This window comes from Myotis myotis, unplaced genomic scaffold (genome assembly GCF_014108235.1).
Source record: "Myotis myotis isolate mMyoMyo1 unplaced genomic scaffold, mMyoMyo1.p scaffold_m19_p_3, whole genome shotgun sequence".
Classification (NCBI taxonomy): Eukaryota; Metazoa; Chordata; class Mammalia; order Chiroptera; family Vespertilionidae; genus Myotis; species Myotis myotis.
This window is the reverse complement of record NW_023416335.1, coordinates 84,426,250-84,451,148: the sequence shown is the minus strand read 5'-3', so window position 1 is coordinate 84,451,148 and position 24,899 is coordinate 84,426,250. Positions and strand designations below refer to the sequence as shown.

At 47.6% G+C, this 24,899-nt stretch overlaps 1 protein-coding gene and 1 non-coding gene across 2 annotated transcripts; both read left to right on the top strand.

Moving 5' to 3' along the window:
* The first annotated feature begins 4,592 nt into the window (after positions 1–4,592).
* LOC118652174 lies at positions 4,593–4,804 on the top strand. Its single transcript, XR_004966451.1, has one exon. It is a non-coding gene; the product is annotated as a small nucleolar RNA U3 (small nucleolar RNA).
* Positions 4,805–14,780: 9,976 nt separating this feature from the next.
* Positions 14,781–17,879, top strand: LOC118651966 (phosphofurin acidic cluster sorting protein 2-like). The gene is given in 4 exon segments (XM_036301718.1): positions 14,781–15,376; positions 15,378–15,791; positions 16,374–16,621; positions 16,624–17,879. Coding segments are annotated over 4 exon segments (2,487 nt in total). The 5' UTR covers positions 14,781–14,807.
* The last annotated feature ends 7,020 nt before the right edge of the window (positions 17,880–24,899 follow it).

The window sequence follows — 24,899 nt, the reverse complement described above, 5'->3', positions numbered from 1 at the left end:
TAATACATTTTTAAAAATACGATACAAATAGACCAAAAAGGCTGATTATTTGCTCTATGGCTAGATAGATCTAGTTATATCTATGGAACACTAAGAAAACATGATTTAAAAAGTCACTCTGAACCTTGATTGTAATGGTCTGCATTTTTTCAGTCAATCAGTTTACTAAATATTTTACTAATTTTCTGGGTTGCCTTCATGTAAACACTGCCTGAGAAAATCATCAGATCAAAGTTTATCAGAAGCAAAATTAAAAAGGCAAATTGCAATCTCCAACAGACAGAATGGCTTTTTCTATGAAAAAGGATTTGGGGAACTGTAAGTGATCTGGGACGCCTCATGCTTAGGGCACAACAGGTGGCTTCTGTGGGGTAATTGTAGGCAGAGTGCTCTGCAGCAGGCTTCTTAGGCGTGTGAGGGAGGTCAGTGCCCTTGCCTGTGGCAGTAGAAATGCCCAGGAATGTTCAAGTACACTCACAGAGCACCTGGGGACAGCTAAGCGGGCTGACACTGTTCTACCGTTGGTAACAACCTTCCCTATGAAGCCACTTTCTCAGTTCTTGGAACTTGCCCTAGGCGCAGACTGCCATGCTCCATCTTTGCCTCTGATAAAGAGTGTACATGAGCTTGGCAAAGGGACTCTGAACACTCCCATGACATTATCATACTGATAACATTTGAAAGGGGTCAGGGCAGCAGCAAGGCCTGAGGCTGGCAATGTTCAAATCTGAGCAGTTCTGACAGGGCCATAGCTATTTATGTCCATGGCTTTCAAACTTGTTAAACTGTAACCCACGAAGCATATTATTGCCTGGCCTGTGTGGCTCAGCTGTTGGAGTAGGTCCCGTGCACCTGAGGATTACAGATTGATTCCTGGTCAGGGCACATACCCAGGTTGCAGGTTTGATCCACAGTTGGAGTGTGTATGGGAGGCAATTATTCTCTCTTTCTCCCTGTCCCTTCCTCTCTCTCTAAAAGCAATTTTTAAAATAGCAAATAAATAAATAAGAAACATTATTTTGCACCATAGCCCAGCACACACACACACACACACACACACACACACACACACACTACCGACACAAACATTTCAGAAAAGAGTACTTACTATGACTACAATGTACTCTGATATTTATTATTCCATTCTATCTATTTCTCCTTTTTTTAAAAATATATATTTTATTGATTTTTTACAGAGAGGAAAGGAGAGAGATAGAGAGAGTTAGAAACATCGATGAGAGAGAAACATCAACCAGCTGCCTCCTGCACATCCCCCACGGGGGATGTGCCCGCAACCCAGGTACAGGCCCTTGACCGGAATCGAACCCGGGACCCTTCAGTCCGCAGGCCTACGCTCCATCCACCAAGCCAAACCGGTTTTGGCAATTTCTCCTTTTTAAAAAATATATTTTATTGATTTCAGAGAGAAAGGGAAAGGGAGAAATAGAAACATCAGTGATGAGAGATAATCACTGATCAATAGGCTGCTTTCTGTACGGCCCCCCCCCCCCCCCCAACCGGGGATTCAGCCCACAACCCGGGCATATGCCCTGACCCAGAATCAAACCGTGACCTCCTGGTTCAACTATTGAGCCACACTGGCCGGGCTTTATTTCATTTTGTGTTCAAACTGTCCTAAACCCCCACCTGAAAAATACTGGTTATAAAAGTCAAGTCAAATCAGACCCTTTTTGAGTTTTTCTGTCATTTTAGGGGCCTAAGTGGCCCTCCTTTTTTATTAGTCTCTAGAGTTAGAGAAGGTTGGTGGTAAACAGAGAGGCAGCCACAGTTTGATTGCAGACACCGCTCTCAGAGTCTTTTATGAGATGGCAATACTTGCCTGGCGCCTTCATGGGACTGTGTGAGGACCCAGGGAGCTGCGTCTGGGACTGTGGTCGGCAAACTGCAGCTCTCGAGCCACATGCGGCTCTTTGGCCCCTTGAGTGTGGCTCTTCCACAAAATACCACCTGCAGGCGCGCACGTACAGTGCGATTGAAACTTTGTGGCCCATGCGCAGAAGTCGGTTTTCGGCCTGGGTGAGCCTATTTTGAAGAAGTACTGTTGATATTTGGCTCTGTTGACTAATGAGTTTGCCGACCACTGGTCTGGGTCAAGGACGGGTGAAGGGCTTTGCAAGTAAAAGTTGTTGTTCGGGTGGAAGAATGATTGGCCCTCTGAAAATCCATCTGGAGGCCTTAATCTGAAAAATTCCTCTCGCAGCAGGGGGTGAACTGAAGAGAGATTCTATTTTCTATTTTCCAAAGCCACTCATGACTTTGTACTGTCTCGGTTTGGTCACCATTTGTTGTTTTTGTGAATGTAACTGCTAAGCCATCATAACATGGTTAAACAATAAATCCTCAGCAAACAAGCAGCTTCCCGCTGAGCTTCTGCAGCTGAGAGACATTAGAAAAGTGGAGGGTTTTGAGAATGGGGGTAACAATTAGCCAGGAAGGTATCTTTTTGTTATGTAAAGTCTATAACGCAGGTTAGGTCCCTAAACCCATAGCTCCTGAGTGAGTCTGGAGGCAGCTGCAACAGTTTTGTCAGCGCGTGGGAGCAGATCACCCCCAGCATCCACGAAAGCACATCTGTTGGGTCTGGAAGGAGGTGATGATTGTACAACATTGTGACTGTGTTAAATGCCACTAAATAGGTGAATTTCATTTTTTTTTTTAAATGGGGAAAAAACATATAGGAACACTTACACCCAGAGCAATAAATATGTAGGGTTTTTTTTGTTGTTGTTGGATCATTTGTTCTAGTTTTCTGGCACTCTAGATAATCAAAGCAGAAAATTATTTTTAGGGTTTTAACTTGAAAATAGAAAGGCAGATAATCCTTTATAAATAGTAAAACAACTGTAATCCAAAAAAATTTTAAATGGCCAGTTTGACATGTCTCAGCAGATAGCCTCGAACTGAGGATCATTACCTCCTCTGCAATCTCTCTGGGAGCTTACATCCCCACAGCCCCCACCTGAGGTAACCAGGAGTGGCAGGACATGGTCCATCACCTGTCACACTCATGGACCGAGGGAGCCATTGCTGGGCCGGACAGAGGCCTGGAGTGGCCTTGAGCAAGCGTCCACCCCACAGGGGCAGCTCTAGTGGACCATGAAGGCTATGCAACGGATACTCTCCTGGGATGTTCAATAGAAGACACAAGGAGAAAGTCTGCTGGTGAAGGCAGGAGCAGTAGCTTCAGAGGCCAAATATCTAAGTCTCCATCGTGGTGGAGCCCCAAAGCAGGGATTCACAATCACCAATTCTGAAGCCTTGCTTACCAGTTATTGTTGTGATGATGTCACCAGAGCTGCTATTGAAGTAATAGGGTGATGACCTCATCTGGATCATCTTACAAGGCCTGACCCTGTAGCTTGAGACAACTTTCTGACTCCTGTAAGTAACGTGAGGAGGTGTCTGTGTTTTGAAACCAGGAAGAATCTAATCTATACTAATAAAAGGAGGGTAATATGCTAATTAGATCAGATAGGCTGGATATCTTCCGATATCCTCTGGACAAAGCCACAGTGGCTGTGAGGGCTGGCAATGGCAGCAGCAGGGTGATGGGGGTGACGCCTTCCCCTGATCGGCCCGGTCACCTCCCGCAGAGGGAGGCCAGACTGTGGGGAGCGGGCCTAAGCTGTCAGTAGGACATCCCCTGAAGGATCCCAGACTGTGAGAGGGAGCAGGCGGGCGGAGGGCCCACCCCAGTGCATGAAAATTCATATAAGTGCCACCAAAGGAAGCGACCAAAGGATCTGGGCTACTCCCTGCTTCCCTGACAAAGGCTGGTAGGGCTTCTCCCTAGGGCAGCGCATTCCTCAGCTTCTCTGCTTTGCCAGCCTCCACTACAGAAGCTAAAAAAGCGAAGTACTTCTTTCCCCAAACTTCTGGAGCTAAATGTGGCCAAGTGTCAAGTTGGAACTCTTGGGGGGTAAGGGGAGAGTCTGAGGAAGCTTTTACCTCTATATAAAGTGTTACCAGTGAGCTGACAAGACCTCAGTTCTTGTCTTCTTGAAGGAAAGATTTCAATCAAGAGACAAAATGCAGCAAAGAAAGCAAGAATTTATTGACCGAAGCAAAAAACACACTTAGGACAGTGAAACAAGGAAGGGCATAGAAGAAGCAACAGGAGAGCCTAGGCTGGGCCACTTTGGCTCACTGGGAAGACAGAGAAAAGGGGACCTTAGAGACAGGGTCAGGGGGTTAGCCCAGGACAAGCTGCTGCTGCCCATTGCTCCCCTGGTTGTAAATCTTGTGGGGTCCCTTTGAGGGAAGAAGGGGGAAGGGAATGGTGCCGGTGTGCTCCCCTGGGGAGAGCCTTTGATGGGCATTTATCTTTCTCTTGCAGGCAGGAATCTTAGGGGAGTTCTCAGGGGAGAGTCTCAATAGAATATTCATCAGCTTTCCAGGTGTGTTTTTTCAGGATTGTGGTCTCCACTGATTGGTCTGCAGCAGGGGATCCTTAGTCAATGCAGCTAGTCCTGAGGTAACCAAGGTGTCACCTGTCTGGTTTTGCTGCTTTTCTGAGCCTGAAGCTGACATACAACCAAGGCCTAGATGTTATCATCACAAAGAAAAAGGTCAAGACTATACTTTTAGGGATCATTTCTATAGTTCGTTACTAGAGAAGTTTCTCTGAACGTGTAGAGCACCCGAAACCACGAGTAGGAGATGCAGCATTCTCTCCTGAGCGTGAAGCCGGCTCTCGGTGTTGCTACGGCAACTGCCACTTGCCATTGATGATCGTTCTTCTCTCTCTCGGGGGAGAAGAGGGAGAGGATGCATTCTGAGTGGCTTTCGGTTTAAAAAAAAAAAAAGAAAAGAAAAAGGTCAGGGATCTAAACCGCATGACCAGCGATATGCTAGGGGAGGTCTTTGTTTTCCCAGTTTTGCCCCTTGCTAAGCACCCAGGACTTTCTGCCTGGTGACTTTCTATACTGGCCCATTGTCCTTGCTCTGCTCATGTCTGTCTAACTGCCTATAACAAAAGGACCAGGCCCAGGATTAATGGTCATTGGCACTGCCCTCCCCGATCCTCCTGCCAGTTTACAAACACGGTACCTGCAGCTATGGAACAAAATAATAATAGAAGACTCACAAGCTAAGAGGGGCAGGACAGAGAGAGAGAATCATAAGGGTTCTTTTAAAAAATTTTTTTTAAATTGATTTCAGAGAGAAAGGGAGAGGGAGATAGAGATAGAAACATCAATAATGAGAGAGAATCATTGATTGGCTGCCTCCTGCATGCCCCACACTAGGGATCAAGCCTGCAACCCAGGTATGTGCCTTTGGCCAGATTGAACCTGGGACCCTTCGGTATGCAGCCCGACGCTCTATCCACTGAGCCAAACTGGCTAGGGCCATAAGGGTTCTAACTGGCATTGCCAGCAGCTTCTTACCTTCAGACTTCTTGTTCTGTTAGAAAATTACCACTTTAACTAGGTATCTTTACTTGCAGTTTTCCCAGCTGATAACACTGTATATGTAAAACTAATAACAAAATATGTCATTATCTATCTATATAATAGAGAAATATGCAAATTAGCCAGGACACCATAACGTCACGACCGAACAGCAGGGACCTGAGGCTGCATGGCACCTGGCCGAGGGCGAGAGACCTCAGGACATGCCCCTTGCCTGGTGGGGCTTGACAGGGGACCTCAGGCCATGCCCCCCCACCCCCGCTCCAGGCTGGGAGACCTCAGGCCATGCCCCCCGTCCCAGCGCCAGGCCAGTGGACCTCAGGCTGCACCCCCTGACTGGTGGGGCTTGACGGACGACCTCAGGCCACACCCTCCAACCCGGTGCTTAGCTGGGGGACCTGGGGCTGCATCCCCCACCCAGCAGTGCTTGACGGGGGGACCTGACACTGAGCCCTCCACCTGGCACCGGACCTGGGGACCTGAGGCTGTGTCCCCCGCCCGGCGCCAGGCTGGGGGACCTGAGGCTGTACCCCCCACCTGGAGGGCCTTGATGTGGGTGGGGCCAGCCAGGTCTGGGTCTCCTGCATTTTTGAAGCGCGTGCGGGTGGTGGGCGGGGACTTGACTCTGGGTCCTGTGGTGCGCCCCAGACTCTGACAAGAGGAAGATTTTCATATACATTTTTAATGTATTTTTTTTATTGATTTCAGAGAGGAAGGGAGAGGGAGAGAGATAGAAACATCAATGATGAGAGAGAATCATGGATTGGCTGCCTCCTGCACGCCCCACACTGGGGATCGAGCCCACAACCTGGGCATTTGCCCTGACTGGGAATCAAACCGTGACCTCCTGGTTCATAGGTGGATGCTCAACCACTGAGCTACTCCAGCCAGGCTTTCATATATATTTTACTAATTTTCTTTCACCTCTGACATTTCTATTGTAGGGAAAGGGCAAATAGCAATATTAAAATATTTCCTCTAGCCCTAAGCGGTTTGGCTGAGTGGATAGAGTGTCGGCCTGCAGACTGAAGGGTCCCAGGTTCGATTCCAGTCAAGGGCATGTATCTTGGTTGCAGGCTCATCCCCAGTAGGGAGTGTGCAGGAGGCAGCTGATCGATGTTTCTCTCTCATCGATGTTTCTAACTCTCTACCCTTTCCCTTCCTCTCTGTGAAAAATCAATAAAATATATTTAAAAAAATTTCCTCTAATTAATTCCCTTTTACTGTGCACAAATATCATGCACCCAGCCACTAGTAGATTTATAATTTCCTTAAATAAACTTTTTAGCAAATCACATGCTTGCTATTCATTCCACAGTAGAACCCAATCATTCCAACTGCATCTTATACAAATGGTAGTTTTAAAAATCACTGGGTTTTGTTAAGAAGAAGCTCACAGTGTACCCAGCCTCTGCACAGGTCAGTGCCCAGGCTCTGCAGAGGTGCCTGAAAGGGAACAATTTATGTTTGAATGCGCCTCCTCTTAAACAGACCCTGCTGTATAGTGTCATGCAGTAAGAATATGAAACAAGTTTCTGTTCATAATTAAGCATATTTAACCATTACTTATGTCAAAGGGAACTATTCTAGAATCAATGCAGCCCTACATAAAATTGTCAGGGACCGATTCTTAGAGAAATATGCCACACTCATATTAAATATCTTCCCAACGTGTTCAATATATTTATGCCCTAAAGAGTGCCTACTTAGCTAGCCCACATAACATGAGCTCTAAGTCTAACACTCAGCAAATACTGGTTAACTAACAAATTCTTCTGCAGACGGCAGAACCACAGCAGCCACATTTCAAACCGTTGCTTAAGCTGGAACTGGTAATGTTGTGCTGGATTTCTCTCATCATCACCGTCCCTCCCACAGGTCAAGGCCATTCTTCCTGGATGGTTTGAGTCATATGAACATGCATTCCAAGAGGAATGTGCCAAACTGTTCTCCTAACACCAGCGAAGGGTTTTGAAGTGATAGAGGTATGTATATGACCAGGAACGCTGGGCCTTAACTTGGATTTTCCAGCAGCATGGGAAAATTCTGCAGCCAGAGCTACAAGGACCCACATTTCACCATCACCCTTTCACCTACTTACCTTAAAAAAGTTAACTAGACCTTGGCTGGGGCATATCGATCTATCTATTCAAGAGAATGCCCTCCACACTTTGATGTCTCTTTTCCAGATTAAAAAAAAAAAAAAAGTAGTCCTACATAAACAGGATGACCCTTTCCCCAAATATGTTTCCTTTCATCAGAATTCATGGAAAAATCAAAACTAATGATCAGAGCCCAGGCCAGGTGGCTTAGCTGGTTGGACCACCATCCTGTATACCAAAAAGTTTTGGGTTCAATTCCTGATCAGGGCACATACCTAGGTTTTGGGGAGGCCAGTGATTAATGTTTCTCTTTCATATTGATGTTTCTCTCTCTCTTTCTCTCCCCCTTCCTCTCTCCCTAAAATCAATAAAAACATATCCTCCAGTGAGGATTAAAAAAAAAACAACCCTAACGATTTAATAAATTGGGGTTTGTGTGGATTGTCCACTGTCCTCTTTCCATTTATGATATTTAAAAAAAATCTTGGTGGGATAGCCACAAGTTGTGACCATATCACACGCAACAAGATGTGAGTGCTTAATAAATGTTAGGTAAATTCTAATCAGTAAAGCCAGCCAACCAGGAGACTTACAGGATTCATCTCAGGATTGTTTTCTGTCCTTCATTTTCTATGCGAATACTGTGGAAACGCCATTAAGAGTTGTTCATGATGGATGTCTACAAGTGAGCACTTTATTACTTGCTCTCACCCACTAGCAACACTGTACCTTAACATGAACCATAACAGCTGACTCGCCTGCAAGAATAAGTAGAAGGTAAGTAGCCTGGGCTGTTTCTACAGCCTGCCAACAGGAGGGACATAACAAGACTCTCCCATGTAGGACAATAGGATTTTTCTATTGCTAATTTTGTCTGACTGCAAATTCAACTTCCTTTGAAGATCCATATTCATTTAATTCTCTTGTCTGGGAAACTAAAACTTCATTTCCAGCCACAAGCGTGTATCTTGAATATTGAGTCTTGTTTCCTTTTGTGTTTAATAAAGTAGAGAATGAAACAGAACAAGAGAAAAGAAGAAAAAGAAAAACACAAACCTGTGGAGAGCCCAGCGTCGACCTATGAACCAGGAGATAGTGGTTCGATTCCCGGTCAGGGCACATGCCCAGGTTGCAGGCTTGATCCCCAGTGTGGGGGGTGCAGGAGGCAGCCAATCAATGATTCTCTCTCATCATTGATGTTTCTATCTCTTTTTTCCTCTCCCTTCCTCTCTGAAATCAATTAAAAAAATATATATTTTTAAAAACCTGTCCTTCCCATCTCTGCTTCCACAACATAGCCTTCAGATCTCCCTTTCCTCCCTCCAATCCCTGTGATTACATTTAGGGCCCATCCAGATAACACAGGAAAATTGCCCATCTCAGGATCCTTAATCAAATTTGCAAAGTCTCGTTTGCCATGTAAGTTAACATCACAAGTATCAGGAAATAAGACTTGGATATCTATGAGAGGCCATTATTCAGCTGTCCACAGTACATACCCCTAAGTGTGACAAAGCAGTTACCCCTCTAAGAGTTCTCATCAGTAAGTTTCCACCACAGTATCAGGCACTATTTCATTTTAAAATGAAAGGCCAGGTTTAAAACATTATTCATTGTTAACTTGAACAGATATTCTATCCCATCCTCTCATTGTTTAATAAATGAAGCCTTAAGAGTTCAATTTTCTTTAGTTATCACAATATGAGTTAGACACTTGGCAATTACCTAAATAATTTGAGCCCTGGTTTTTTATGTCAGATGCTCTGATTTTATCTGAATAGGCTGTTTGTTTTACCCAATCTCTATTTCCTTTTGTGTTAGCTAGGCCAACTGGTTCTGAAGCAATAACTTTCCAAAGTTTTTAATTAGAAATTGGAGCTTAATACACAACTGATATCACACTTAATCTCCTCTATCATCTGCTTTTATGACTTACGGAAAATTCACTAGGCACTAAGAAAAGAAATGAATGCAAATAAGTATTTACACAATCGTCTAGGTCTCATTTCCTCAATGCTTTATTTTCATAAAATCTTATTGTTTATTTAAACCAATATAAAGTTATAGAATGGGGATGTGATGACAGCCTAGTTTCAAGGCATTCATTTAGTTGTATTTTTTCTTTTGTTTTTGTCTTTTATTTTAATAAATCTTTATTGTTGAAAGATTACATATGTCCCTTTTTTTTCCCCATTAACCGCTCACACTCCCCTTCCACCCCAAGCCTTCACCACCCACTATCTCTATCTATGGGTGGTTGTATTTTTAAAAAAATATATTCTTTCAGCCCTAGCCAGTTTGGCTCAGTGGATAGAGAGTCGGCCTGTGGACTGAAGGGTCCCAGGTTAGATTCCGGTCAAGGGCACATGCCTGGGTTGCGGGCTCAATCCCCAGTAGGGGGCGTGCAGGAGGCAGCCAATCAATGATTCCCTCTCATCATTGATGCTTCTATCTCTCTCTCCCTCTCCCTTCCAATCTGAAATCAATAAAAAATATACAAAAAATAAATATACAAGTAAATACTGTCAGATGAAACATGCTATAAAGAAAATAAAGCAAGATAGAGAATGGTGGCAGGGCAGGGTGTGGAATTCCATGTTAGATGGGTGGCCTGGAAAAGGCATGTCTGAAAGGAGATTGGATGAGAACACCAGCTTAACACATCTGAGATAAGTAGAGAGAACAATACATTTGAGAATTTTCAGCACAGGCAATAGGAAATGCAATGGTCCTGAGGCAAGTGTGCTTGGGCTGATTGGGAGCTGGTGTGGCGGGAAATGGAGTGATAGGAGATGCTATAGATTGAATGTTTGTGTCTCCCAAATTCATATATTAAAACCTAATCCCCCATATGAAGGCATTAGGAGGTGGGGCCTCTGGGAAGTAGCATTTTCCTAAATGTCATGAGGGTGGAGCCCTCATGAATGAGATTAGGACCTTATAAAAGAGACTTCGGAGAGCTCCCTCACATTGGGCCATGTGAGGTCACAATGAGATGGCCATCTCGAACTAGGAAGCAGGCTCTCACCAGACACTGAATCTGCCAGTGCCTTATCTTAGACTTCCCAGGCTCCAGAACTGTGAGAAACAAATTCTTATTGTTTATAAGCCACCCAGTCTGTGGTATTTTCTTTTCTTTTTTTTAATCCTCACCCCAAGGTTATGTTTTTATTGATTCTAGAGAGAGAGGAAAGGAGAGGGAGAGAAAAACATCAATGTTTCACATACATCAGTTGTCTCCCATAAGCGCCAGGACTGGGGACTTTACCCGCAAACCGGGTATGTGGCCTGACCGGGAATCGAACCCGTGCCTCTTCAACTGCATGGGACGGTGCTCTAACCACTTGGCTCCACTGGCCAAGGCTATGGTATTTTCAATAGCAGCCCAAACGGGCTAAGTCAGGAAACAAGGTCAGACAGCTAAGGGAAGATTATACAGACATTTTTATTCACCAGCCTATTACTATCCTTTTTCTCTGTTTTTAAATAATTTTAGTTTGCTTACATTTCTTTTATCACACACCACAACAGGACACGTGTAGGGACTGTGGTTGGTAGTCACCATATGGTTTAGATTAGCTTTGGACCTACCTCCGTTATCATGTGTCTCACTGCTTTGTGTTCTTTGTGCACTGCAGGTACATGTATGTGTGTCCCTTCTGCTCAGCTGACCAGCACTGTGGGCTCCTTCTGGTAGGGTCATGTCCGCTTACGTGTACATCCTCCACACATGGCACCAGGCCTGCCTGTGCTAAGTATTCACAATATTGACCAACTAAAAGGCGAATGAGGCAGCTCAGCTTCTCCCAGCTGTGTGTCTTCACAAATCAAATGGCAGTGCAGAAATGGAGCATTTGCAAGACCCATATATATGCTGTCTATAAGAGACCCACCTCAGGATGAAAGATACACACATGCTAAAAGTAAAGGGATGGAAAAAGATATGTCACGCAAATGGAAAGAAAAATAAAGCAGGGGTAACAATACTTATATCTGACAAAATAGGCTTTAAAACAAAAGCTATAGTAAGAGACAAAGAAGGACACTACATGATGATAAATGGAGCCATCCAACAAGAGGATAAAACCCTTGTAAACATTTATGCACTCAACATAAAAGCACCTAAATATGTAAAGCAAATCTTGATGGACATAAAGGGAGAGATTGACAGTAATACAGTCCTGGTAGGGGATTTTAACACTCCATTGACATCAATGGATAGAACTTCCAGACAGAAAATCAACAAGGAAATGGTGGCCTTAGAGAAACCAAGATGGTGGCATAGGTAAACACCGGAAATTGCTGCCTCCCACAACAACTTCAAAAATACAACGAAAAGACAAAACGGACATCATAGGAAGGCTGGCCGAGTGGAGATTCTACAACTAGAAGGAAAGAGGAAAGCACACTGAGACTCAGAGGAGCTGCGGAAGTACAGTGCAGAGGTAAGGATGCTCAAGCTCGCGGAAAGGGGCTGGCACCTGAGGATGCGGCTGTCTTTTTGAGTCAGGAGGGAGTCACAGGCTCCCAAATGCTCTGAACTCCAGTTCCGGGAAGTCTCTGGGGACCCAGGATTCATATGGGGAGACCCTGGACTGTCTGGCAGCAGGCAGAACTCGGAACTTGAGGGCGGCTTTCCCTCAGAGGTGCTTACAGCAATTACCGGGACGCTGAGACAAGGGGCTCTTTAGGGCAGGGCTGAGGATCAGCCATAGCTGTTTGCTCCGCCCTGTTGATTCCCTGAGACCCCGCCCCACCCAGGCTGCAGCAGAGGCTTTTGCATATGAATGCCCTGACACTTTGCAATCTGAAAATTACCTAACAAATTGCAGCTGGGCCAGACAGAGCCAGAACTTCCAAGAGAAGGCCCAAGGCCCCACAGCAGCTTGCATTGCTTCACAGCTGGGCCTCATCTGGGCACCTCCAAACCCCAAAAAAGGAAGGGGAATCTGCAGATCTCTTCATAGCTCCTGCTGGGTAGCCTCAGGCAGAGGCTAAATTAGCACCTCCTTAGATCCAAATGCCAGTGTACCCAGTGGTCAGAGTGGGACCATCCAGATTACAACTCCTCAGATCCGTAAGGGACACACCCAGGAGGCAGACTCAGTGAGCACCAAAGCCCCACTGAAGCAAGTCTTTCCTCAGAAGGGTGTCTTCAGCACAGAAGTTCTCCCACTGCAGACACAGCTGATTCTCACAGACAATTGGCCTGGAGGTCAATTCCTCCCAGTGATACCTACAACAATCAAGGCTTAACTACAACAAGACTACACCAAGACTGTGCACAAAGCCCACAAAGGGGTGCACCAAGAGTGTCCACCTCAGGTAATTGGGGAGGCTGAGCCACTGGGCCCTATAGGACACCTAGCACACAAAGCCACTCTACCAATACAGGGAAGCATAAAAAATGCGGAGACAAAGAAACAGGTCACAAATGACAGAAATGGAAGAAAGCAAACAACTGGATATAGAGTTCAAAACCACAGTTATAAGGTTTTTCAAGAATTTTCTGAAAACCGCCGATAACTTTAGTGAGACCCTGGAGGATATGAAAAAAGACCAACTAGAAATTAAGCATACACTGACTGAAATAAAGAATAATATACAGAGATCCAACAGCAGACAAGAGGATCCCAAGAATCAAGTCAAAGATTTGGAATACGAAGAAACAAAAAATACCCAACCAGAAAAGCAAAATGAAAAAAGAATCCAAAAATATGAAGATAGTGTAAGGAGCCTCTGGGACAACTTCAAGCGTACCAACATCCGAATTATAAGGGTGCCAGAAGAAGGGAGAAAGCAAGATATTGAAAACCTATTTGAAGAAATAATGACAGAAAACTTCCCCTACCTGGTGGAAGAAATAGACTTACAAGTCCAGGAAGTGCAGAGAACCCCAAACAAAAGGAACCCAAAGAGGACCCCACCAAGACACATCATCATTAAAATGCCAAGAGCAAAAGACAAAGAGAAAATCTTAAAAGCAGCAAGAGAAAGAAACTCAGTTACCTACAAGGGAGTACCCATACGACTGTCAGCTGATTTCTCAACAGAAACTATGCAGGCCAGAAGAGAGTGGCAAAAAATATTCAAAGTGATGAATACCAAGAACCTACAACCAAGATTACTTTACCCAGCAAAGCTATCATTCAGAATTGAAGGTCAGATAAAGAGCTTCACACAAAAGAAAAAGCTAAAGGAGTTCATCACCACCATACCAGCATTATATGAAATGCTAAAAGGTGTTCTTTAAGAAGAGGAAGAAGAAAAGGGTAAAGATAGAAATTATGAACAGCAAATAATATCTACCAACAAGTGAATCTAAAAATCAAGTGAATAAAAAATCTGATGAACAGAGTAAACCGGTGAATATAATAGAACCAGGGGCATGGAAAGGGAGTGGACTGACAATTCTTGGGGGGAAAGGGGTATGGGGGTGCAAGAAGAGACTGGACAAAAATCATGCACCTATGGATGAGGACAGTGGATGGGGAGTGAGGGAGGAGGGTGGGGTGGGAACTGGGTGGAGGGGAGTTATGAAGGGAAAAAAGAGGAACAAATGTAATAATCTGAACAATAAAGATTTAATTTAAAAAAATAAAGTGAAACATAAAGACTTTATGTCTTTATACATAAAAAAAAAAAAGAAAGAACAGAAATCCATTGCTTAGGGAGGCAGGAGAAAGCAAAGCAGGAAAATCTCTGGGATTAGATAAAAGTAAAACAAGAGACACATACCTCTCTTCTACAGGTGCACACAGGATAGTTAGCAATGAACTCAATAGCAATGAGCAGCTTTGTGGTCTCTGCAGAGCACAGAGCAGTGCCTGTGCTCCGAGGTGACAAGAAAAAGGAAAATTCCTTTAACATTCCAAAGGTATGTTATCATAGATGCCAAAAGACGACAGGCAGGCTCCATTAAGGTAAAGATTAACCTTTGTCAGGGAAGATGCAGGCCTAGCACACACACCATAAACTGCGTTTAGGTAACAAGTTTTAATTTCAGGCTAACTTTGTGGTTAATTTAGGTCTCTGAGTTTAAAAGGCTACCATGCAGGCCTTACCTGTGCTAGTCACAGATGAGCGTGTGACTATTTGTCATTTACTCTCTCCTTCGATCACTTGTGCCCCACCTCTTGCCACCAATCATGTCCCTCCTCTGTCCCACCACAGGGGGAGAAACCATCAAGTACCTGTATGCTGCAAGCAGCTGCAGCTTCCTCGCCACCTGCGGGCCTGTGGCTCACCCACTGTGCTCAACACCCCAGTGCCCATGACCCTCTTCTCTACCTGGGAGGTAGACTACTCCAGACCTAGCTGCGTGTCCAGATTGTGCAGCTTAACTTTAAAGAAGCTGGTGGTCTTGAAGGAGCTGGAGAAGGAGGTCATCTCCATGGTGATAGCAGTGCAGATGCAGGGCTCCAAGGGCATCTTGAGATCCCACGAGATTGTGCTGCCCAGCAGCGGACCAGTGGAGACTGACCTGGTGCTGACCTTCTCCCTGCAGTACCCCCACTTCCTCAAGAGAGAAGGCAACAAGCTGCAGATCATGCTGCAGCAGAGGAAGTGCAATAATAGCCAGACCATCCTGGGCTACAAGACACTGGCCACAGGTGCCGTCCACATGGCCGAGGTGATGCAGCGACCCCCCGAGGGTGGCCAGGTGCTGAGCCTCAGCAGCAGCATCCGGGGGTCCTCCATCACGGTGGCTGAGATCTGAATCTCCTCCCTGTCCAGTCAGCCCATCGACTACAAGGACAGCACCATGCAGGCCAGCCCCAAGGCCAAGTCCATGAATAGCTACACGGAGGGGAAATCTGAAAGCTTCACTGAGCTGGAGGCCAGCTACACACAGGCAGGACCTGGAAGAAGCTGACTTTGACCTGGGGCAGCCCAAGAAGCATCAGCGATGCATGCAACAAAACTTGAAGCGGAAAGTCATGGCACTGCTTCCCAGGTCCAACATGTCAGAAGTGGTCCTAGAATCGGATCAGGACCCTACAGAGCATGTCCCTGAGGTGGAGGAGGACCTGGACCTTCTCTATGGCACTCTTAAGAATCCCAGCGACAGTGGCCCAGACATGGAGGATGATAGCAGCATCCTCAGCAACACCAAGCCCAAGATCAGACAATACTTTGAAGGACTGGAACACTCCAGCTGGCAGACGGAGACGAGGAGCTTACACAGTGCCCGGAGGCAGAAGGAGCCTCCTCGGCCAGCCAACATGCCCATGAAGACCCAGGGCGCAGGCGGCAAGCTGTTCAGTGGCAGTGTCTCTGACTTGATGACCTACAGCATCCCCACCACCAAGGTGATCAAGAGCTGGATCTTCTCCCTATCAAGCCAGACCGTCAACCACCTGGACAACGCCATGCCGGCCAGCACCAAGGCGAAGGCCACGGATAACTTCTCTGAGGGAGAGTCTGAGATCATCTTCTCTGAGCTGAAGGTCAGCTATAATGCTGCCCATAGGCATGACCTGGACGAGGATGACTTGGACCTGGAGAAGCCGATAGGAAGAAGGAGGTCCATGACCAGGCAACAGAACTACCAGCAGAGAGTCGCAGAGTGGCTGCGCAGGTACCAAATGACGGTGGAGGTCCTGGGCTCGGAGCAGGAGTTTGAGGAGCAAGTCCCCGATGTGGACAAGGACCTGGCCCTTCTGTTTCAGAGGGTGGTGTGCCCCAGTGACAGTAGCTCAGACATGGAGGATGATGACCGTCTCCTAACCCCTCCCATGCCTGAGCTCATGACATATTCTGAAAGCCTGTCAAGCCCAGATATGGAGGAGGATGACAGAGTCCTCAGGACCCATAGGCCCAGATTAGACTTTGAAAGCCTGTCAAGTGACAGTGGCTCCGACTGGGTGGCCCACAGCATGCCCAACCCTGGGGAGCAGCCGGCACAGCCTGAGGACAGCCCGGAGGCAGGGACCTCTGCCCAGGACATGCTCACTAAGAGGCACACCACCAAGACCGAGTCTCTGGTCATCCCTTCCACCAGCTCCAAGGGGAAACAGCCGGCCTGCCGGGGCTGGAGCAGGTCCCTGAATGAGTCGGCCAACAGCCTGATCAAGGAGCGCTGTCCACCCAGAGCCAACTGCAGGTCCCCAGGAAGACTGTGTTCGACCAACTGAACCACATCCTCATCTCCAACGACTGTCTGCCCAAGAACATCATCCTCATCAACACCTCCGACAGGCAGGGGCAGTACCTGTCGGACGTCCTGCAGCAGCACACGCTGCCCATCGTGTGCACCGGCTCCATGGTGGATGTCCAGGAGGCCTTCAGCTCCATCATCTCCTGGATACAAAGATACCGCAACTGCAATACCGAGGCCCCAATGCCAGTGAAGATCGCAGTGGCGGGGGATCAGCACTACTTCAGCACCGTGCTGCGGGTCTTTGTGGAGCAGCTGTCCCACAAGGCCCTGGACTGGCTGGGCTACATGCACTTCCTGGTCATCCTGCTCGGTTCCCACCCCTTGGCCAGGTACCTGGGCTCCGTGGATTGCCACTACCACAAACTCTTACAGGACCTGGCCTGGTGGGAACTGTTCTACCACCTGGAGGCCCAGGATGCTGTGCAGAACATTGTGTTGAAAATCAGAGAGTACCTCACAGGGGCCAACTGTGTCCTCCAGCTGCCCATCGCAGAGGCCATGCTCATCTCTAAGCCGAAGAGCCTGGACAAACTGTCCTCGCAGAAGCTCATTCCCTTTGTGGGGGCAGTAAAAGTTGGAAGAGTGGAGCCAATTTCAGCCACGTCAGGAGACTCAGCTGAAGCCATCCCCTCGTGCTCCAATGTGCTTCTGTCCACCGCCAGGGAGGCCACACACAAGCTAATTTCCTTGTCATCAGTGAGTGGGGGCCTGTCCTCCCCCAGCCAGAGTGTGGGTGCTAAGCTGATGGAGTTGCAGGTGGATTACTGGAAGGCAGCCCAGCTTACAAACAGGAAGAGAAACAGGGAGAAGGAAGACCTGCTTGCCACCAAAAACACACTCCGGTGCACCTTCCGGTCTCTCCAGGTCAGCAGGCTGCCCAGCAGTGGCGAGGCTGCAGCCACGCCCACAATGTCCATGACTGTGATCACCAAGGAGAAGAAAAAGAAGGTGATGTTTTTGTCCAAAAAAGACAAGGGCAAGGACTTGGAGTCCAAAAGCCAGTGCATCCAGGGCATCGGCCGCTTGGTCTGCTCATCCAAGAACCAGGACCACAGGCAGCGGGTCCTCATTGATGGCGTGGAGTGGAACGATGTGACTTTCTTCCAGCTGGCAGCCCAGTGGTCCTCCCACATCAAGCACTTCCCCGTCTGCATCTTCGGACACAACAATTCCACTTTCTAGCCCCGCCCCTCCCCCTGCCCTTCACCCTGCCTGGGCCAAGCCCAGGAGGACCCAGCTGCTTTTCTGTGAACAGTTCAGTTTACTACAGACACAGACTCTGGAAACACAGAGAAACTGTTTTGAGTTTGAATGCGCTCACAGCCTGGAACCTAAGGGGGTTGCCCTCACTGAGACCCCCAAATGCTCTGTTTAATAACCAGAACACTCCGGCAGGTGGGAGATCGGAGGGCAGTGTTGAGCTGGAGCATCATGGAAGCTGTGTTTTTGCCTCAGGATCCCCAGCACTGTCAGTAAGAAGGCTTCTGGCCTTGGAGACCTGCCCTTCCTGGAAACCAGGGCTCTGCTTAACTCTGGGAGCTGGCACCAGCCTGTGCCCAGACTCAGAGCTGGGCGGCCAGAGGCAAAGGGCTGGCCTCCCATTGGGGCATCCGGAGCACAACACGGAGGCCAGCCAGCCCAGCCTTGGACCCCAGCTACCAACCAACCAAGTGGCCCCAGCACCATCCACTTATGGTTCCCAATGAACTCCCGTCTCACAGGGCGAAATAAAAAGCGCTGTATGGTACAGATTACACAGGCACACGGGCTGGACAAACCAGTGCCCTCCTTGCTGGGCAGCAACCCACCTTCGTCCCTACTTCTTCAGGTTATCACAGAACATTTGCTGCCACCCAACAGGTGTTGCACCAGCTATTTACAAGGTGAGCAACCTGCCCCTCCACAGCACAGTGGTCATTTGGCCACTTGCTGGCTGTGAACTCTCAGATCACTGCATCCCTCTGACTATTTGTTTCTAAGAACATGAGGTGAATCAAGGAGTAACCTCATAGGGTTTTTGTAGGGACCCTGTAAGGTGCTCCCCTAAAGCTTTCTCTGGGTGCCCGGACAGGGAATAAGTCTGCAGCAGGGGCTGTGGTTGTGCTAATTGGTCCTTTTTCTTCCTCATATGTGATTCTTCTCAGGGCCCAGGGCTAAGCTCTTTTCTCATGTCATAAAGAGACTGGAGGTTCTGTTATGGGTCCCTGTCCTGGCTGAAGCCAGAGCAGAAACCCCAGGGGTGAGCAGTGAGGCCCAGGATCACCCAGCTATCTGTAATGGGGCTGGTTTGGGCTCATTCATTCAGCAAATATATCAGAGTCTTCCAGGTACAGACACATCTCTAGGCACTGACCATAATCCAGTGCACAGAGCAGACCCCAAGCCTGTAGTGTAGAGCTTCCCTCTAGTCGGGAGCGATTCAGTCACACTAGGCTTCACAGGCTCCTAGTGTCCACAAGACAGCTGATGTGACGTCCTCCGGGCCTCCTCTACCTATGGCTGCATCTTCCCGTATTGTGAAGAGGAAGGTGAACCTCTGTTCCAGCAGAAAACGTGAGTCTGTTTTGGATCAGAGCCATGAGGGGAGTATGGGGACTGTGAATTCAAGGTTCTGGCAGAACCCTGTATCCCACACATGGTGGGATTTCTGCAAGAGGGCAGAGGTCTGAGGGCTTCTCCTAGAAAAAGGACAAGAGTCAGAGAGCTGTGCATGTGGATTTGGGTGGTGTGGGAGAGCAGTGGGAGCTCAGTGGTGAGTCAGTCTCTCAGAAAATTCATAGCCGTCCACTACTAATCCAAGTCTGCCTGCACCCCTAATCAGGGATCGTGCTCACTAATTTGGTAGAACCTCCTCAGGGCCAGCTTGGCAAGTGTACCCAGCCCTGAGGGAGTTGAGTTTCAGTGGGAGCCGAAGAACCCCACAGCAGGGCTAGTGAGTTAGGCAGCACGTAGGTGCAGGAGCCAAAGTCTGAGGTGATAGGAGGGCCCTGGGAAGCCAAGGATGGAGACAGAGTTCATTTGTTCACTCACTGGTCAGCTATCTCTGGAGCACCTACTGTGTGCTAATGAGTGACACGAACAGAGTGGACACCAGCCCTCCCTGTCCTCATGGAGTTGACATTTCAGTGGGCAGGTATGGGAGGAGACAGGGACACTGAGAGAGCATGTCAGGTTCCCCTGAAGAAGGGGACAGGTGGTTCGCTCATTGATCCAGAGCTGTCAGGTAGGAGGGCTTTCTGCCAGCCCCTCCTGGGTGACCAGGCGTGTCTCTACCAGGACTGCCAGGTTGAAGATGGGCAAGGAGTAGGTCTGGCTTCTGGATGGGCAGGAGCAGCAGGCACAGGACCCCAGGCTCTCTGAGTGGTGCTCTGGGAGGGCTGTGTGGAATGGAAGGGCAGGCCTCACACTCTGCTGCTCACCTATCTCTCTCCCCAGGGCCATCTCCTGCATCCTGGGCATCTGGCTGGACCAGCACCTCCAGAATTTCCCAGCCTGATGATGCTGTTGGCCTCCATAGAGCTCACCTTTCCAGTCTCCTACCTGCCAAACCAGGCCCAATGCCTCCATTCACAGCGGGAGTACCTGAGCCCACCGAGGCTGAGACAGGAGGAGGAGGCCTCTGGGGGGTGGTGTGGGTGAGTGTGCCTTTGAAAGGCACACAAAAGGCAGTGAGGGTGGTAAGATGTCCTCTTCTTGCATCTACAGAACCAGCTCCAGAGCAACATCAGGAAAACCCTCAAGAGGCAACGCCACCCTTGTGGCCTCTCCAGAGCCAGAGTCGGATCCAGGCCCAGCTTTCACTGAACTTTAAGAGGCAGAAGAACCACCTGCAGCATTTGAGCAGCTCACCCCAGTTCCTGCGAGGCCTGTGGTGCCAGATCCTAGGCCACAGCGCGTGTCAGGGGCCACAGCAGAGAGGGCGCCCCCTCCCCTCCTCATTTAGATGCAGTGTTAAATGTTTTCTGTTCATGTTACATATGCTTATAATTTTACTATATTTTTATGATATTTAATAACATACAGTGTACCACAGAGAAAGTATACTGAAATACTCCTAAACATAACCTTAATTTAGATTCTATAACATTTAACCATATAAACCCTCAGAGCTTTGAGCAAGTCTGTTTTTCTGGACCCTGACCCACCCAGGGAGAACTGTCCTCACCTTCTCCACCTGCCTTTCCTGGAAGCCAGGACTCTGCTTCCCCGGGAGCTGGCTCATCCCTGTGCCCAGACTCAGAGCTGGGTGTCCAATGCAAAGGGCTGGCCTCTCACTGGGGGCATCCTGAGCCCACCATGGAGGCCAGTCATCCCAGCCCTGAGCCTCAGCTGTCAACCAGCCAAGTGGCCCCAGCACCACTCACTCTGGATTCCAAATAAAGTTGACCCTCAGATGGTATATATATATATCTGTACCTTGCAGACTGCCCAGGAACATGGATTAGATAAACTGGTCAAATTCTTGGTGACTAGCTTCTTGGGCAGCTTCCCAAACTTGGTCCCACCTTGGTCCCACCCACCCTTCTGTGTGAATATAGAACATTGGTTACTAACCAATGTGTGTGGGACCAACCATGTCAGGTGAGCCCTGCCCCTCCACAGCACAGTGGTCACTCAGCCACCTGCTTGCTGTAAGTCTTCAGGTCACTGCACCTCTCTGAGTATTTGTTTCTCTGAACATGGGGAGAGCCTAGGCCCAGACTCATAGGGTTATTGGGGGGCGGGTCCCCCTGGGAAAAGGCCCACTAGGAACCTGGACTCTGGAGAGGTGTGCTGGAGGGGCTGTGGTTGTTCCTATTGGCCATTTTCTCTTCTCCTTAACCAAGCTCCTGCCTTATTTGTGATTCTCAGGCCTTAGGCTAAGCTATTTTCTCTTTTAATAAAGACATTGGAGATTCTATTAGGGGCCCCTGACCTGGGTGAAGCCAGATTAGAAATCCTAGGGGTGAGCAGGGGGACCCCAGGCTCATGCAGCTATCTGAGATGGGGGTGGCTTGGGCTCAGTCATTCAGCAAAGGCCCTGCCCCCAGGACTGCACTCCAGCGCTTCCTTCTAGTCAGGAGTGATTCAGTCACACAGGGCTGCACAGGCAGGAACATCCACAGGACAGTCGGTATGACTTCTTCCTCAAAGTATCACTGATCTACACATATTGTGAAGCGGAAAGTGGATCTCTGGACCAGCAGAAAAAGTGAATGGGCTTTGGATCTGAGCCTTAAGGGGAGTATGGGGACTGTGACTTAGAGAAGGTGGCAACACCCTGGGTCCCACATATGGTGGGATTTCTGCAAGAGGGCAGTGGTCTGAGGGCTTCTCCTCGCAAAAATGGAAGGAGTCAGAGAGCTGTGCATGTGGATTGGGTGGTGTGGGTGAGTGGGGAGGGGATGTGGCTGCCCACAGAAAGAGCTCCCAGAGGCTGGGCTTAGGCAGGAGCACAGAGCCGCTCAGGTCAATGCCCATGGCCTGCAGTAGGAGGACTTCCTGGGGTGGGGGCTTGAACTGGGACTTCAGTGATGGAGATGGGAGGTTCATTCCTTGGAAGGCACACAAAAGGCAGTCATGGTGGTAACATGTTCTTTTCCTGGATCTACAGACGCAGTTCCAGAGCAAGATCCAGAAACACCTAAAGAGGAAAGGCCAACTCTGGTGCCCTCTCCTGAGCCAGAGCAGGCTCCAGGCACAGCTGTCACTGAACTTCCAGATGTGGACCCACCTGTAGCATTTGAGAAACTCGCCTCAGCTCCTTCAGAACCTGAGGTCTTAGATCCTGGGCCACAGCGTGTGTCCGCGGCCAGGACAGAGAGGGCCCCCTCCCCTCCTTTATATGAAGTTTTAAAATATTTGTGTTTATCATATACATGTTTATGACTTTGCTTTATTTTTCTTATACTATTCAGTAACATACAGTCTAATTAAAGAAAATGTAATAAAATACTCTTAAACATAAATTTAATTTAGATTCTATAAAATTTAACTCTACAATCCTTCTGAGCCTTGAGCAAGTCTGTTTCTTCTGGGCCTGCGTCGTGTTACTATGAGCCATAGGTTGGGAATAATTAGTCTCTCAGGAGCCATCTGCACTACGAATGTGATGTTCTTGAGGCCCAGGACAATTGCACTTTAGGGGAAATTGACCGATGAGCATTGGGGCAGGGACCCTTTATGTCAGGGCTGCCCCTGGGAACCCACATTTTGTTTTACTTCATCTCCCACCAGCACATGGACAAAGCACGGCCTTACGCGCCCCCTGGAGTCCATGTTGCAGAATGCTGTAGGGTTTAACCAGCAGCAAGCAGTTCTTAACTGCCACCTGCACCTGGACAGAAACTCCACCCTGCTCCACGCGCACAGAACAGCAATCTGAGCATCTCTTCTGTTGGCCCACAGCACTGAAGAGGGGACAGGGAATGTCCCAGGACCTGGGGTCCACACTCATCTCCTCCACAGGCACCACTTCCAAATCTCCTCTGGGGTCAGAGCCTCTCTCTGCCCTCAGACCCTGAGCTCTGGTTCAGCTGTGCTTTTTCCTGAGGCTCTTTTGTCTCACCAGAGCCCAGCAGCCGTTCTTTCTCACGCCCCAAGGCTGAACAAGGTTGTGGAGACAGCCTGGCTTCTCCTTTTACATCAATCCTCTTCAGTGCTCTGAACCACCCTGGTGAGGATGGACTATAGCCTTGTACGGCACCTGCCATGGCACAAGCTACACTGTCTCAGGACAAATGGGCATTCACTGTGGACCACACCCAGGGTCCCTGCTCTCAAAGAGATCAGCCCTGTAGGTTGACAAAAAGCTTCCAGCAAACAACAGCCCAGGGCCAGACGGCTTCACAGGGGAGTTTTATCAAACATTCAAGGAAGAGCTAAAACCTATCCTCCTCAGACTATTCCAAAAAATTCTAGAGGAAGGAACACAGTCAAGCTCATCCTATGAAGCCAGCATCACCCTAATACCAAAACCAGATAAAGACAACACAATGAAAGAGAATTACAGGCCAATATTCCTCATGAACATAGATGCCAAAATCCTCAACAAAATCCTAGCAAATCGGATCCAGCAGTACATCAGAAAGATCATACATCATGATCAAGTAGGTTTTTATCCCAGGGATGCAAGGATGGTACAATATCCGCAAATCAATAAACATGATACATCACATAAAGAGATAAAAACCACATAGTCATATCAATTGATGCAGAAAAAGCATTTGACAAAATCCAACACCCTTTCTTGATAAAAACTCTCAGCAAGGTAGGAACAGAAGGCTCATACCTCAACATAATAAAAGCCATATATGACAAACCCACAGCCAACATCATAATCAATGGGCAAAAACTAAAACCATTTCCCCTAAGAACAGGAACAAGACAGGGATGCCCCCTCTCACCACTCCTGTTTAACATAATACTGGAAGTACTAGCCGTTGTGATCAGAGAAGAAGAAGAAATAAAAGGTATCAAAATTGGAAAAGAAGTAAAACTGTCCTTATTTGCAGATGACATGATACTGTACATCGAGAACCCTAAAGACTCCATAAAAAAATTATTAGACTTAATAAATGAATTTAGCAATGTAGCAGGATACAAAATTAATGCCAAGAAATCTATGGCATTTCTTTACACCAATAGTGAACTTACAGAAAGTGAGACTAAAAAAGCAATCCCATTTACCATCGCACCAAAAAAATTAAGATACCTAGGAATAAACTTAACTAAGGAGGTAAAAGACTTATATGCAAAAAACTACAGGACAGTGGAAAAAGAGATAGAGGAAGACATAAATAGATGGAAGAACATACCATGTTCATGGATTGGTAGAATCAACATCATCAAAATGTCCATACTACCCAAGGCAATCTATAAATTCAATGCAATCCCCATTAAATTACCAACGGCATATTTCACAGATCTAGAACGAACGTTCCAAAAATTCATCTGGAATAAAAAAAGACCCCGAATAGCTGCAGCAATCCTGAGAAAGAAGAACAAAATAGGTGGGATCTCAGTACCAGATATCAAGCTGTATTACAAAGCCACTGTTCTTAAAACAGCTTGGTACTGGCACCAGAACAGAGATATAGATCAATGGAATAGAATAGAGAACCCAAACCACTATGCCTAATTAATATTCGACAAAGGAGGCAAGAGCATACAATGGAGTCAAGACAGTCTCTTCAATAAATGGTGTTGGGAAAATTGGGCAGA